The sequence below is a fragment of the Coregonus lavaretus genome (genome assembly GCF_964263955.1).
Source record: "Coregonus lavaretus genome assembly, chromosome: 23".
NCBI classification, from domain to species: domain Eukaryota; kingdom Metazoa; phylum Chordata; class Actinopteri; order Salmoniformes; family Salmonidae; genus Coregonus; species Coregonus lavaretus.
This window is the reverse complement of record NC_140010.1, coordinates 5,425,068-5,441,560: the sequence shown is the minus strand read 5'-3', so window position 1 is coordinate 5,441,560 and position 16,493 is coordinate 5,425,068. Positions and strand designations below refer to the sequence as shown.

Here is a 16,493-nt window from a genome sequence, read left to right as displayed (position 1 = left end):
TAGTAAAACTCCATGCAATGTAACTACACCAACGTCACGTCTGCTCCGACCAAAGGTTTTCCTGATTCCAGAAATATTCCAAACAGGATTTCTGTTAAACTTTTGGGAAAGTTATCTGAATTTTGAAACCCTAGAGCAAATACTTCATTATTTGGTTAAATCATTACGCTTACTTTGGTGCCTGAGTGCCAAAGATGGCATCAAAGTCATCGTCGATCTCGATCCTGCTGGGCATGCGTGGAAAGTCAGCCACATGACGGTAGAACTTGGAGAAGATCTCATCATCCATCCTCATCACCTCTTTCACAGCCTTCTCTGTCACTGTCAGAGTGGTCTCCTCAAGATCTGCCACTGATAGAAATACAACAAAGGTCAAATTCCTATTGTACCAGACTACAGTAACAGACATCACGCTCCTTGATTAACAGTTTAGCTTCCTTCCTCACAAGCCACACTGGTATTCCATATTTGATCTCTTGTCTCCCAAACACATTCTTGAAAAACCCTTAGTCGGCTACGCCACTGAAAAGCTAGCAACTCGATGGTGTGGGTAAAAGGCAACTGAATAATGTCAGCACCAACCTCTATTATTCAGACGTCCCAAAGAGGTCTCCAATTTATCCAGCTTTTTATCTGACTCCAAGTTCATCTCTGGTCTGGCTTCGATTTCTGGTGGATTAAACATCAGATCAGACAACAGAGTTGTATTCATGATAGATACTGTATGGTCTTGTTGTGATTGTATGTTTCAAAGAAATGTGATTAGGGTTGCGAAATTCCGGTAACTTTCCCAAAATCTCGGTTGGATCAAGGATAAAAAAAAAGCAGGAAACCATGAATACTCCAACCAAGATTTCTGGTAAACCTGGGAATTTTTGGAAAGTTATTGAAATTTTGCAACTCTACATTGTATCCTTCATGGACTGTATGACTGACCCTCCTGAACTTTGAACCCAGGCACGCTGCTCTTGAGTTTGGTGGAGAAAGAAGACAGGATGGGGCTGATGGCTGAGGAAGAGGCTGTCAGACCTGCAAACACAAACACACACACACTGAGAGGACATAATAACCTAACTGGGTAGCCTTCTTTTAACACCACACAGTGATATATTTAAGCAATAAGGCACGAGGGGGGTGTGGTATATGGCCAATATACCACGGCTAAGGGCTGTTCTCACGCACGACGCAACACGGAGTGCCTGGATACAGCCCTTAGCCGTGGTATATTGGCCATATACCACAAACCCCTGAGGTGCCTTATTGCTATTATAAACTAGTTATCAACGTAATTAGAGCAGTAAAAATAAATGTTTTGTCATACCCGTGGTATACAGTCTGATATACCATGGCTGTCAGCCAATCAGCATTCAGTGCTTGTCATGAATCCCGCTTCCTGAGTCTGTTTCTGCCTGTGTTGCCTGTTTGTTTTCTGTCTGGTTGCCAAGCGACGAAGCTAGGCGGGAGATCTCTCTATTACCCGCACCTGCATATCATCAGCTATCTGCACACTGATCATCACCTCTCCACTTCATAAGCTCTGACCTGACATCCATTCCCTGCCGGATCGTTAGCCATGAACAATATGTTGTGTCAGCGTATCAGCCTCAAGTTTACTAGAGTTAGTTTTGTTGTTCTGTACTTTTTGCTTGCCGTGTACTCACCTCCGTTTACTCTGTCTACAGTCATTCTCCCGGAACATTCACCCCACCCCTGCCTGGTCGTCGGTGGCTTCTGTGACACCATTGGATCTGCCTATTCACTCCCACCAACTCACCTCCGCTGCCCGCTCCGTCTCCTGGATTATTCTGCTTCCACATTTGAGTCTGTAAATAAATACTCACCTTCGATCTACTCACCTTGTCCTGGTCTGCTTCTGGGTTCTGCTTTAGAGAATCGTGACAGTGCTCAAACCACCCAGTTTATAATATGCTTCAATAACTAGTAAGCCAATTCAATCATTCATTCAGAGGTCAACAAAATCACTGGTTATTATTTGGTAATGAAATTAGAGAACCACATTTCCCCCCCAAGCACACAGGGTCAACCAGTCAACATTCTCATCAAATACAAAGGAATGGTGTGAGTGGATCATAACTGGACCATCCGTGCTCTAACCTTTCTTGACCATGCGTGCGGTCACAGTGTACTGGGTGGAGTCGTTGGCCACGCCCTTTCCTTTAGACTCCCAGGCCTCCTCCCTTGTAGAGATCATCTGCTTCCTCTCCTCTATGGACATCTGAGCCTGGTTCTCCATCTCCTTTCCCATCCTCTGAACACACACAGTTACATACATTGTTACATATACTGTTACAAGCACTGTTACACACTCTTACATATACTGTTACACACTGTTACATATACTGTTACACACAGTTACATACATTGTTACATACACTGTTACACACTGTTACATATACTGTAACATACACCATTACACACTGTTAAATATACTGTTACACACAGTTATATATACTGTTACACAAGTTACATATACTGTTACATATACTGTTAGTCCCGTGTAGCTCAGTTGGTAGAGCATGGCGCTTGCAACGCCAGGGTTGTGGGTTCGATTCCAACGGCGGACCAGTATGGAGAAAAAATAAGTATGAAAATGTATGCATTTACTACTGTAAGTCGCTCTGGATAAGAGTGTCTGCTGAATAACTAAAATGTTACATATACTGTTACATATGCTGTTACACACAGTTACATATACTATTACACACTGTTACATACACTGTTACATATACTATTACATATACTGTTACACACTGTTACATTTCTATTACATATACTGTTACATATACTGTTACACACTGTTACATATACTGTTACACACTGTTACATATACTGTTACACACTGTTACATATACTATTACATATACTGTTACATATACTGTTACACACTGTTACATTTCTATTACATATACTGTTACATACAGTTACATATACTGTTACACACTGGTACATATACTGTTACATATACTGTTACACACTGTGTTACGTTCCCCAGTTTCTGTGTTGTGGTTTGTGTATTTCCATGTAGGTATTTCAGGAAATGGGTTCCTGAAATTCCCCAACAAGCAGCTGATTGATTGGATGAACATTGATGATTGGAGAGCTGACCCCGCGCCCTCGTCAGGACGCAGCTGTCTCCAATTACCAACTCCTCCTGAAGCTATATAAGCCCCAGTTGCTCAGAAAAGAGGGGGAACCAGAATGGCTGAGAGTTACATCATGTTGGTTGTATGCTAAGAGTTTGGTATGTACTGTATTGTTGTTGCTGTGAGAACCAATTGTAATGTTTTGTGTTAGTTTGTGGCTCAGTGTTTCTTTAATGTCCTGAGTTAGTTTTTCTCAGGTTTTGTTGTGAACCAGTTTGTGCAATTTTGTTTCATTTGTTACCAAGGGGGGAAGGGGAAGGCACCTAGGGAGTGCTTAGGCAAGAGGCCCGCGGGCATAAATTACCCGTAGATGTATACTGTCTATGCACACTAGGAAAGACCTGGGCGGACCATCCCTTGTATTTTGGTTAGTGCACCAGGTGGTGCTAGTTAAGTAAGTAGTGGGTAGGCAGGTAAGGTAGGAGAGGGGGCTTTGATATTTACTTTCTTTGCTTTGGTTCCGTCCAGCCCCTTTTCCCCAAACTTACCGTGCGAAGGAATAAATTCCCTGTTAACGGTATTCTCTGCCTTTTGTCATCCTTACAGTCCCATACCTCTTTCACGGCAAGGAGAGTTGAGTTGTAGCAGGGTGTTGCGTTCCCTCTTCCGAGAGGAGTGCGTAACATAATGGGGGTTCGTCTGGGATTTCATTAAACCCACCGGACCCTGCTGCACTGAGCTCTCTGAGTTGTGATTGAGGTGTGATGGTAGGTTGTGAGTTTGGGTGACTTGTTTAGTTTGTGTGCATTCAGGAGGCTGCTGTATACAAGATGGCTGCCTCAGCCATCTCCAAGTTCATTGAAGCGCCCTCTGTTGATAGTTTGGTGAGGTTTCGGAAAATAGATATTTTCGCTATTGCTCACCATTATGGAATTGTTTTCCCTGAGAAAGCCCTAAAGGCGGAGCTTTTGGTGCTAGTCAGGGAGGGTTTAGTGAGAGAGCGAATTCTCTCATTTCAAGATAAGGAGCGGGAGGCTTCAGGAGAGGAGACGGGTAGACCTTCCGATTCCAAGTCGGAGGACAGGACGGAGGAAGGGGTTGCTCGTACCCCCTTTACATTGCCCCGATTCGATCCTTTATCTTCTGCTTCAGGTCGTTCAAGCGGGACCGCTAGGTTAAAGGTGAGGCTGGCCCGGTTAGAAATGGAGCAAAAAGATAAAGAGAGACAGATGCAGTTTGAACTTGAAATAAGGAAAATGGAAATTGAAAAGGAGGTGAGAATCCGACAACTGGAGCTAGTCGCTGGCTTCAGTGCGACTCCACAAACTGCTTATCATCAAGCCCACTTTGATGTAAGTAAAAATATAGCGTTAGTCCCTCCATTCCGAGAGTCGGAAGTTGATTCTTATTTCTTTGCTTTTGAGCATGTGGCCGCTGCGCTACATTGGCCACGCGAGGTTTGGCCGCTCCTGTTACAATGTAAATTGTCTGGGAAAGCCCAGGAAGTAGTAGCTGCTCTCTCCCTGGAAGACAGTTTACAGTATGATACAGTTAAAACTACCGTGTTGCGGGCTTATGAGTTGGTGCCTGAAGCTTATAGACAGCGCTTCAGGAACCACAAAAAAACATCTCACCATACTTTTGTTGAGTTTGCAAGGGACAAAGAGTCTCTGTTTAATCGGTGGTGTTCAGCCAGCAAAGGTAACACCTTTGCTGATATTCGGGAGTTGATGCTGTTAGAGGATTATAAAAGCAACCTCCCTGATAGAATTGTAGTTCATTTAAATGAACAGAAAGTGGTGACATTGGCCCAGGCAGCAGTGTTAGCAGATGAGTACGCTTTGACACACAAGACTGTCTTTGGTGCGCCTCGTTTTGAAGACCGAACGATTACATCATCAGTGCCTCGTTCAGGTCGCTTTTCCTCTGACAACCCTAAGCCTTTTCATGAAAACCGTGAATGTTTTTACTGTCACCAAAAGGGTCATGTGATTGCGGACTGCCTGGTTTTTAAAAATAAACTGAAACAGTCCCGGTCACCGTCCCCAAAAATGAAAAGTATGGGTTTAGTCAAGTCTTTGGCTCGTCCGTTGGACCGAGTTATTGATTCAGCATTTGAGAAACCGGATCCTGTCTATGCTCCGTTTATATTTGCCGGTTGTGTTTCCTTAACTGGAGAACAAGCTGATCAAAAGCCCATTCAAATCTTACGAGACACCGGGGCGGCGCAGTCAGTAATGGTTACTGATGCTTTACCCTGGTCTCCTGAAACATATTGTGGCTCGCATGTCATATTACAGGGGATCGAGACAAAAACAGTACCTGTACCACTGGGTCCACTTAGTGTCAGACTTGGTATCAGGATGTTTCCGAGTTGGTGTAGTGTCTACACTGCCAGTAAAAGGAGTTACATTGTTACTAGGGAATGATATTGCTGGTGGTAACGTCACTCCTGTGTTAGAGGTAGTAGACAACCCAGAAATCAGAATTGCAGATGATAAGCTGGTTCAAGCATTTCCACATGTTTTTCCAGCTTGTGTGTTAACGAGGGCACAATCTCGCAAGCTGTGGTGGATTTGGCTAGTTCCATTTTTGAGAAGGTTGAGGTAGAAGACAATGCACCGAGTATTCCTTCTGCAATGCTGACAGTTTTTACCCCCATAAAAACTAAGGCAGGGGAAAGTGAAATCGCGCCCCAATTACATGACATTATTTTGTCTGTCACCCCTGGGAAGGTGATTGAATGTCAAAAGAGAGACACCAGTCTTCGCAAGTGTTTTACTTCGGTAATGTCCATTGAGGAAGCTAAAACTAAGGAGACTGCCTACTTTATGGAAGCAGGAGTTTTGATGCGTAAATGGGCAGCTCATGACACCATTAGTGACTGGAGTGAAGTGTGTCAAGTGGTTGTTCCTACACCGTTCCGACAGCAGGTGCTGTCACTCGCCCATGACCAGGCTTGGTCCGGACACTTGGGGTTCACGAAGACTTATAACCGAGTCCTTCAACATTTTTTTTGGCCAGGTTTGAAGTCTGACGTTGTCCAATATTGTAAAACATGTCACGTATGTCAACTCACTGGGAAAGCGAATCAAACAGTTCCTCGTGCGCCGCTCTGCCCGATTCCTGTGGTGGGGGAACCGTTTGAAAAAGTGATAATTGATTGTGTAGGTCCGTTACCGAAAACCAGGTCAGGTAACCAGTTCTTACTAACAAAAATGTGCAGTGCTACTCGATACCCAGAGGCTATTCCTCTCCGTACAATAACGGCTAAGACTGTCGTGAAGGCACTGGTAAAGTTCTTCTCTACGTTTGGACTCCCTAAAGTAATCCAAACTGATCAGGGATCCAATTTTATGTCAAAGCTGTTCTCAAATGTGTTGAAGACGCTGTGTATTTCCCATCAGGTCTCCGGTCCGTATCATCCGGAGAGTCAAGGGGCTCTCGAACGCTGGCATCAGACGCTGAAGGCAATGCTACGCAAGTATTGCATGGATACCAGTACCGATTGGGATGAGGGGGTGCCCTTTGTCCTATTTGCTAGTAGGGAAGCAATACAAGAGTCCTTAGGGTTCAGCCCTGCCGACCTTGTGTTTGGACACACCCCACGGGGTCCGCTGAAAGTGTTGAAGGAGCATATCTTATCTCCTACACCCAGTAGTGCCCCTAAAAATGTGTTGGATTATGTCAGTAAGATGCGGGAGAGACTGCACGCTGCATGTGCGTTAGCCCAAAAGTCTCTCTCCTCTACTCAAAAACGCATGAAGTTGCATTATGACAAAAAGGCTGTTGGCCGTTCTTTTGCACCAGGGGATCAAGTTTTAGTTTTGTTGCCAATCCCTGGATCATCTCTGTCAGCACGTTTTTCTGGACCATATCTAGTGGAAAAGAAACTCAGTGACACCAATGATGTAATAAAGACCCCAGATTGGAGGCGCTCTTTCCGAGTGTGTCATGTTAACATGCTGAAAGCATATTATGTGCGTGCTTCTCCCAACAGTTCTTCAGGTAAGACGGTCCAGGCCGCCTTTACTATTACACACTGTTACATATACTGTTACACATACTGTTACATATAGTTACATATACTGTTACACACTGTTACATATACTGTTACATACAGTTACATATACTATTACACACTGTTACATATACTGTTACATATACTGTTACATATACTGTTACATATACTGTTACATATAGTTACATATACTGTTACACACTGTTACATATACTGTTACATACAGTTACATATACTATTACACACTGTTACACATTGTTACATATACTGTTACACACTGTTACATATACTGTTACATACAGTTACATATACTATTACACACTGTTACACATTGTTACATATACTGTTACTTATACTGTTACACACTGTTACATATACTGTTACATATACTGTTACACACTGTTACATATACTATTACACACTGTTACACATACTGTTACATATACTGTTACATATACTGTTACATATACTGTTACATATAGTTACATATACTGTTACATATACTGTTACATATAGTTACATATACTGTTACACACTGTTACATATACTGTTACATATACTGTTACACATACTATTACACACTGTTACACATACTGTTACATATACTGTTACATATACTGTTACATATACTGTTACACACTGTTACATATACTGTTACATACAGTTACATATACTATTACACACTGTTACATATACTGTTACATATACTGTTACACACTGTTACATATACTGTTACATACAGTTACATATACTGTTACATATACTGTTACATATAGTTACATATACTATTACATATACAGTTACATATACTGTTACATATACTGTTACATACAGTTACATATACTGTTACATATACTGTTACATATACTGTTACATATACTGTTACACACTGTTACATATACTGTTACACACTGTTACACATACTGTTACATATACTGTTACATATACTGTTACACACTGTTACATATACTGTTACTTATACTGTTACATATACTGTTACATATACTGTTACACACTGTTACATATACTGGTACACACTGATACATATAGTTACATATACTGTTACACACTGTTACATATACTGTTACATACAGTTACATATACTATTACACACTGTTACATATACTGTTACATATACTGTTACACACTGTTACATATACTGTTACATATACTGTTACATATAGTTACATATACTATTACACACTGTTACATATACTGTTACACACTGTTACATATACTATTACACACTGTTACACATTGTTACATATACTGTTACACACTGTTACATATACTGTTACATACAGTTACATATACTGTTACACACTGTTACATATACTGTTACATATAGTTACATACACTATTACACACTGTTACATATACTGTTACACACTGTTACATATACTATTACACACTGTTACACATTGTTACATATACTGTTACACACTGTTACATATACTGTTACATACAGTTACATATACTATTACACACTGTTACATATACTGTTACATATACTGTTACACACTGTTACATATACTGTTACATATACTGTTACACACTGTTACATATACTGTTACATATACTGTTACATATAGTTACATATACTGTTACACACTGTTACATATACTGTTACACACTGTTACATATACTGTTACATATACTGTTACATATAGTTACATATACTATTACTCACTGTTACATATACTGTTACATATACTGTTACACACTGTTACATATACTGTTACATATACTGTTACACACTGTTACATATACTGTTACATACAGTTACATATACTGTTACATATACTGTTACACATTGTTACATATACTATTACACACTGTTACATATACTATTACACACTGTTACATATACTGTTACATATACTGTTACACACTGTTACATATACTATTACACACTGTTACATATACTGTTACATATACTGTTACACATTGTTACATATACTGTTACATATATTGTTACACACTGTTACATATACTATTACACACTGTTACATATACTGTTACATATACTGTTACACATTGTTACATATACTGTTACATATATTGTTACACACTGTTACATATACTATTACACACTGTTACATATACTGTTACATATATTGTTATAACAGTCTCTTACTGTCAAATACTATTACAGTACACACATTATTTCATCTCCCATCCTCTGAACACACACCGACACATATAGGTTCAGATGCTGTACAGTAAGGACTATGTGTAACAGGTCACTGTGGTTGTGTCCCAAATGGCCTGTACCACTTGATCAAAACCACAAAACCTTGGAAATGAAAGCAACACAGTACAGTAGCTTTGTCTTTGTAGAATAAGTATTCAGTCTGACCAATACTTCTCATTCACACAAAAACCAAGAGGTAGGGCAGAAAGAGGTGATAGAGGAGTAGGAATAGGGGGAGGTGTTCAAGAGGCGATCATGTGTACACAAGACAGACATATAACCAGTCCTTATCAGTGACAGGCATGACGGGATAATGGAAGACCTATTTTGCGTCCTAAATGGCACCCTATTCACTTTATAGCGCACTACTTTTGACCAGGGCCCTTGACAAAAGTAGTGCACTATATAGGGAATAGGGTGCCATTTAAGACGCAGCCCAAGTACCAGGCAGAACAGTGAAACATGCATGGCAGGTCAGGTGCATGTTCTTACCTGACTGTGAGGGTCAATAACTTGGCACTTATGACCAAGGGAGATGGGGGGAGAATATGTGGAGGAAAAGACAGGTTCCTAAGGACAGAGGTGATTGGATAAGACATATTCATTAGGACAGAGGTGATTGGATAAGTGCATAAGAGAAGAAGAGATGTGGATCAGTGTTGGCTGGTGTCACTTTAAAATCAGAGGACGGGCTCATACCTATAGTAATGGCTGGAATGGAATTAATGGAATTGATGGAATTGATGCAATTCATGGAATTTATGGTATTTATGGAATTTATGGTATTTATGGTATTTATGGAATTGTATCAAACACATGGTTTTCATTTCATTCATTCCATTCCAGCCAATACTATGAGCTCGTCCTCCAGCCACCGCTGACGTGGAAAATAGGGAGGAAAGTGACAGTCAGGCAGAGATACAGAGGGATGCTGGAGAAAGGATGCTGAGGAGATGGCCTGGCGACTCAAACTGAATTATTCCGCTGCTCTATCATTCGCTACATGCTTCAGTCTGAAACTGCCATCAATGAAGTCGTTTGTGTTGATGTCAAATGACGAGTGTTGTACAAAACAAAGTCATCAGCGATTGGATCATCTCCAACCAATCAGAGTATCAAAGACAATGACGAATTTTCTAAATGCCACTTTACCCACGTGTGTTCTGACTCTGGCCCAACCAATCAGATGGTCTAGAATGGATTTCCATTCTAGAAATCGTCGGGGAGGTACTCAGATCCAGACTCATTGCAGAGAAGAAACTAACGTCCATGGGCATGGCGTAGCGTTTGGCCGGAGCAAGGAGTTTGGGTAGCCAGGCAAGAGGAGAGTTACCATAACATTTACAACCAGAAATGATCATACACAAGTTGTGACAGAGACCCAGAGCAGAGCGACACACTGATGAAAGACAACTCACAGAGATTATTTTGGATAAATCAAGTCTGAAGTCATGATGGGGGGTCCAGGGCTGAAGCAGACTGAGGGAGGGTCCCCCAGTCAAATCTTTAGCTGGTTCACAATGTATTTTCCCCTTTAAAGAAAGGGAGACAACATCTACAGCATCACCTGAGCCCCTCACATCCATACACCTCACATGAAATGCAATGGCATGCAACAGTGGAGGCTGGTGAGGGGAGGACAGTTTATAGTCATTTCTGGAATGGAGCAGTATCAAACTCATGGGAACCATGTGTTTGATGTGTTTGATATTCAGTCACTACTGACTTACAGTAATATTATATGCTTTTGATGAATCACGTTTCTCTCTGTCACTACCATGCAGTGTGCGGTTCAAAAAGCAGCCATTTTGAGCAGGGAAAAAAGGCGGTGACTGGCGGCATCGTAGCAACAGACACATCGCATATTATCTCTGAACACAATAGCGTAGCTATATTGACTTCAAATCAAGCATAAAGTGCAAGCCAAGGAGTTCATAGTTCATCAGCAGCATCCCAGACCACAGCCACAAACCACCAGAGGTACAATAGGTCAGCATCAGACCACAGCCACAAACCACCAGAGGTACAATAGTTTAGCATCAGACCACAGCCACAAACCACCAGAGGTACAATAGGTTAGCATCAGACCACAGCCACAAACCACCAGAGGTACAATAGTTTAGCATCAGACCACAGCCACAAACCACCAGAGGTACAATAGGTTAGCATCAGACCACAGCCACAAACCACCAGAGGAACAATAGGTTAGCATCAGACCACAGCCACAAACCAGCAGAGGTACAATAGGTTAGCATCAGACCACTTCAACACTGAACAGGAGTAAACAACAGAACTAAGGTTGTACATTTCCTTTCATTTCCCCAAAAATGTTTCCCAGAAATCCCAGTTGGAAGATTCCCGTAATCAGGATTAAATCCGGGAATCCTCCAACCGGGATTTCTGGAAAACCTGGAAAATGTTGGAAAATTATGGAAACGTTGCAACCCTGGACCACAGCAACACTGAAGAGCAGTGAACAACAGAACACATGAGAGGAAAATAAGCAGGAGGTTTCACACAGAGCTCAGTGGACCACCGTTGGCCCATCGGCCTTGGCACAGCACCGTCGTCAGGTCTTACCCACAGCTGCTCAGACACAGTGACAGCAGCAAAATCATCAATAACCATCCCTTCCTCCTGAAGACATGGGAAACACAACACGGGGGGGGGGACACAGGGCACGTTCAGAGAAGGGAGAAGGCTAGTACTTTTCAGACCGGGCCAGTAGAAAATGTGCGAAACGAGCCCGAAATGTTGTCTTATCAAATATCACCTGGCATATACAGTATTTTGGAACCTGGGCCAGTAGAATGTCACCTGGGCTAGTAGAATGTGACCTGGGCTAGTAGAATGTGACCTGGCCTAGTAGAATGTGACCTGGGCTAGTAGAATGTGACCTGGCCTAGTAGAATGTGAACTGGGCTAGTAGAATGTGACCTGGGCTAGTAGAATGTCACCTGGGCTAGTAGAATGTGACCTGGCCTAGTAGAATGTGACCTGGGCTAGTAGAATGTCACCTGGGCTAGTAGAATGTGACCTGGGCTAGTAGAATGTCACCTGGGCTAGTAGAATGTGACCTGGGCTAGTAGACGTAGTGCCCCAAATCTTTCAATTCCAACCTTAGCCCCAACCCATTACTGTTGCTCCTGGAACATGAGGCTCATAAGAAGTGTGATCAACGGGAGGATTTAACATTAAGTATTAAGTCCACAAACAGACAGGATTTAACACAGATTACAACACAATGTGGTGCATCATTAACAGAAAGGAGATGCCATTCAATTATTCCAAGAAGTCAGTGTCTCTGTTTTAATATAATCTGAACTGATTAGTGTCTCAGCATTTCCTCTCTTCTCCTCTCCTCTCCTCCCCTCTCCTCTCCTCTCCTCTCCTCTCCTTTCCTTTCCTTTCCTTTCCTCTCCTCTCCTTTCCTCTCCTCTCCCTACCTCTCCTCTCCTCTCTTCTCCTTTTCTCTCCTCGCCTCTCCTTTCATCTCCTTTCATCTCCTCTCTTCTCCGTCCTCTCCCCTCCTTTCCTCTCCTCTCCTCTCCTTTCCTCTCCTTTCCTTTCCTCTCCTTTCCTCTCCCCTCCTTTCCTCTCCTTTCCTCTCCACGCCTCTCCTTTTCTCTCCTCTCCTTTCCTCTCCTTTCCTTTCCTTTCCTCTCATTTCCTTTCCTCTCCTCTCCTTTCCTCTCCTCTCATTTTCTCTCCTTTCCTCTCCTCTCCTTTCCTCTCCTCTTCTCTCCTTTCCTCTCCTTTCCAACCCTTTCCTCTCCTCTCCTTTCCTCTCCTCTCCTTTCCCCTCCTCTCCTTCCTCTCCTCTCCTTTCCTCTCCTCTCCTTTCCTTTCCCCTCCTTTGGCTCCTTTCCGCTCCTCTCCTCTCCTTTTGTCTCCTCTCCTCTCCTTTTGTCTCCTCTCCTCTCCTCTCCTCTCCTCTCCTCTCCTCTCCTCTCCTCTCCTCTCCTCTCCTCTCCTCTCCTCTCCTCTCCCCTCCTCTCCTTTCCTCTCCTCTCCTTTCCTTTCCTCTCCTTTTGTCTCCTTTCCCCTCCTCTCCTTTCCTCTCCTCTCCTTTCCTTTCCTCTCCTTTTGTCTCCTCTCCTCTCCTCCTCTCCTCTCCTCTCCTCTCCTCTCCTCTCCTCTCCTCCTTTTCTCTCCTCTCCACTCCTTTCGTCTCCTCTCCTTTCCTCTCCTTTCGTCTCCTCTCCTCTCCTTTCGTCTCCTCTCCTCTCCTCTCCTTTCATCTCCTCTCCTCTCGTCCCCTCTCCTTTCGCCTCCTCTCCTTTCCTCTCCTCTCCTCTCCTCTCCTTTTGTCTCCTCTCCTCTCCTTTTGTCTCCTCTCCTCTCCCCTCCTCTCCTTCCTCTCCTTTCCTCTCCTCTCCTTTCCTTTCCTCTCCTTTTGTCTCCTTTCCGCTCCTCTCCTCTCCTTTTGTCTCCTCTCCTCTCCTCTCCTCTCCTCTCCTCTCCTCTCCTCTCCTCTCCTCTCCTTTTCTCTCCTCTCCACTCCTTTCGTCTCCTCTCCTTTCCTCTCCTTTCATCTCCTCTCCTCTCCTTTCGTCTCCTCTCCTCTCCTTTCATCTCCTCTCCTCTCGTCCCCTCTCCTTTCGCCTCCTCTCCTTTCCTTTCCTTTCCTTTCCTCTCCTCTCCTCTCCTCTCCTCTCCTCTCTTTTCGTCTCCTCTCCTCTCCTCTCCTCTCCTCCCCTTTCGTCTCCTCTCCTTTCCTTTCCTTTTGAATGAATGCACTTAAAGGGGCAACTAGCAGTTGCTACATCTATTTTTGGACTTATAAATTAATGCTCTGTACCCATTGATTCTTGAAGAATATAACCTATAAATGCCTCATGAGCTTAGTTCAACTGTCGTACCCCATCAGAACTTCAATATTTGTAAGCAAAGTAAATGTAAACAAACACTGTATAGCCTCAAAACATGGCTAAACTATACTTTTGATATCATGGATGGTCAGTCCATATATGAATTTGAGAGTGGTTACTTTTCTCCAGCCCCATCCCTCAGCTTTTTACCGAAACAGTGGGGGGACTGCGTTATTGTTTCAACTGCGGATTGCCCCTTTCAATCAAAGGTTTAATACTGAGTTAAACGAGACCTTTACGTTATTCAATATAATACTGTACAGTAAAAAATACATGCCATTTTGTAGCACCACATATTGTAAAACGAGCTCTTGGTGAAGCATAAGTGCTAGTTTAAGTGAAACTCAATCTTCCATCAGTGTGAAATTTTGACTTGATCTTGTCACGGTCTGAAGTAGACAAGGGATTTCTCCAAAGACCCCAGACTGCTAATTCCCCAGGGAGACTGGCCCCATATGCTCCATGCAGGGCTGTTCTGACCCAAATGGCACCTTATTCCCAATATAGTGCACTACTTTTGACCAGGGTCCATAGAGCTGTGGTCAAACTCTGGTTAAATGTAGTGCACTATATAGGGAATAGGGTGCCATTTGGGACCTACCGCCAGGCACTGGACCACTGAGCTGAGCTGATCTCACACTGAAGCAGATGGGGCTGATCAATGGCAGGGGGAAAATGTAAGGCACCCTCACATCAAAAACATGAGAGGCCCCTTTAAATGGCAACCAGAAAAGAGTGCCAAGTGGCATTCAGTACACCTTTCAATAAGATTACTTAACGCACAAGTACATTTACATTTTACATTTTACATTTTAGTCATTTAGCAGACGCTCTTAACCAGAGCGACTTACAGGAGCAATTAGGGTTAAGTGCCTTGCTCAAGGGCACATTAACGTCATTTAGCAGACGCTCTTAGCCAGAGCGACTCACAAATTGGTGCGTTCACCCTATAGCCAGTGGGATAACCACTTACAATTTGGGGGGGGGGGGGGGGGGTTAGAAGGAATACTTTAGCCTATCCCAGGTATTCCTTAAAGAGGTGGGGTTTCAAATGTCTCCGGAAGGTGGTGAGTGACTCCGCTGTCCTGGCGTCGTGAGGTAAGTAAAAACAAACAAAATAACAATGAACACAAATGTATCTAAACACACTCCAATGGGTTGAGTTATGATGGAAGTCATGGAACAGTATAAAACATGTTTGGTTAGTGCATCATCAGTGAATCCCCACAAAGGAGCAGAGCTATACAGTATTTAGCATCATAGTGTTGTAGTGTCTAGTGTTGTAGTGGTCTAGTTAGGTTAGGTAATGTGAAGTCTAGTGTTACAGTGGTCTAGTAGTGCAGTTAGCTAGTTAGGTAACGTCTCACCTTCTTCTTGTAGATCTGCGCTGCCTCCCATCCCTGTCCCTGTACTGTGGAGTGTCTCTCAGTCAAAGAAACCTTCATCACTTCCTGTTTCTTATTAATCCTGTTCCTCCAGTCCTCTCGCCGCTCTTCTTCAACAGGGCCAGCCTGGGAGAGAGAGGGAGAGAGAGAGAGAAGAGAGAGAGAGAGAGAGAGAGAGAGAGAGAGAGAGAGAGAGAGAGAGAGAGAGAGAGAGAGAGAGAGAGAGAGAGAGAGAGAGAGAGAGAGAGAGAGAGAGAGAGAGAGAGAGAGAGAGAGAGAGAGAGAGAGAGGTTAGTCTCAGTTCTATTCCTCCTCATTACTCTTCTTCAACAGGGCCAGCCTGGGAGAGAGAGAGAGAGAGAGAGGTTCCTCCTCACTACACAACAACACAACTCTCACAGCAGCAGAATAATAACGGAGTAGAGGGATAGTGGTTGTAGGGTGGACTGCCACACAACGGCACCCAGGCCTAAGAGGGATAGTGGTGTAGGGTGGACTGGCACACAACGGCACCCAGGCCTAAGAGGGATAGTGGTGTAGGGTGGACTGCCACACAACGGCACCCAGGCCTAAGAGGGATAGTGGTGTAGGGTGGACTGCCACACAACGGCACCCAGGCCTAAGAGGGATAGTGGTGTAAGATGGACTGGCAAAACGCAACTTCAAAAGACTCAGGGTAGATGGCTTTCTACTGTACATCAACAGTAGTGTCTTCTTACAGCCGCTGGAGTGTGCGGAGCACCCTGAGTCTGCTCCAGAGACTGCATCAATAGTAGCTGGTTTGAGGCTGATGCAAACTACGGTATACCCATCATTTCTAATTGTGATTGTGAGTCACCACACTGAGAGGGTCAAAATGAGGGCAGCATTACTATGCTGTAAAACTGTCCAGAATTAGCTAAATCTCTAAGGATGCAT

General features: G+C 43.3%; 1 protein-coding gene across 1 annotated transcript in view; it reads right to left on the bottom strand.

Moving 5' to 3' along the window:
* LOC311150658 (uncharacterized protein) overlaps window positions 1–16,493 on the bottom strand; it is a gene marked incomplete at both ends in the record, with an annotated part of 102,723 nt that overhangs the window by 22,505 nt on the left and 63,725 nt on the right. The window contains 7 exon segments of the mRNA XM_084188156.1: window positions 174–351; window positions 2,116–2,269; window positions 9,812–9,889; window positions 10,738–10,851; window positions 11,900–11,956; window positions 15,558–15,676; window positions 15,679–15,701. Of these exon segments, the coding sequence (XP_084044282.1) occupies window positions 174–351; window positions 2,116–2,269; window positions 9,812–9,889; window positions 10,738–10,851; window positions 11,900–11,956; window positions 15,558–15,676; window positions 15,679–15,701 (723 nt within the window).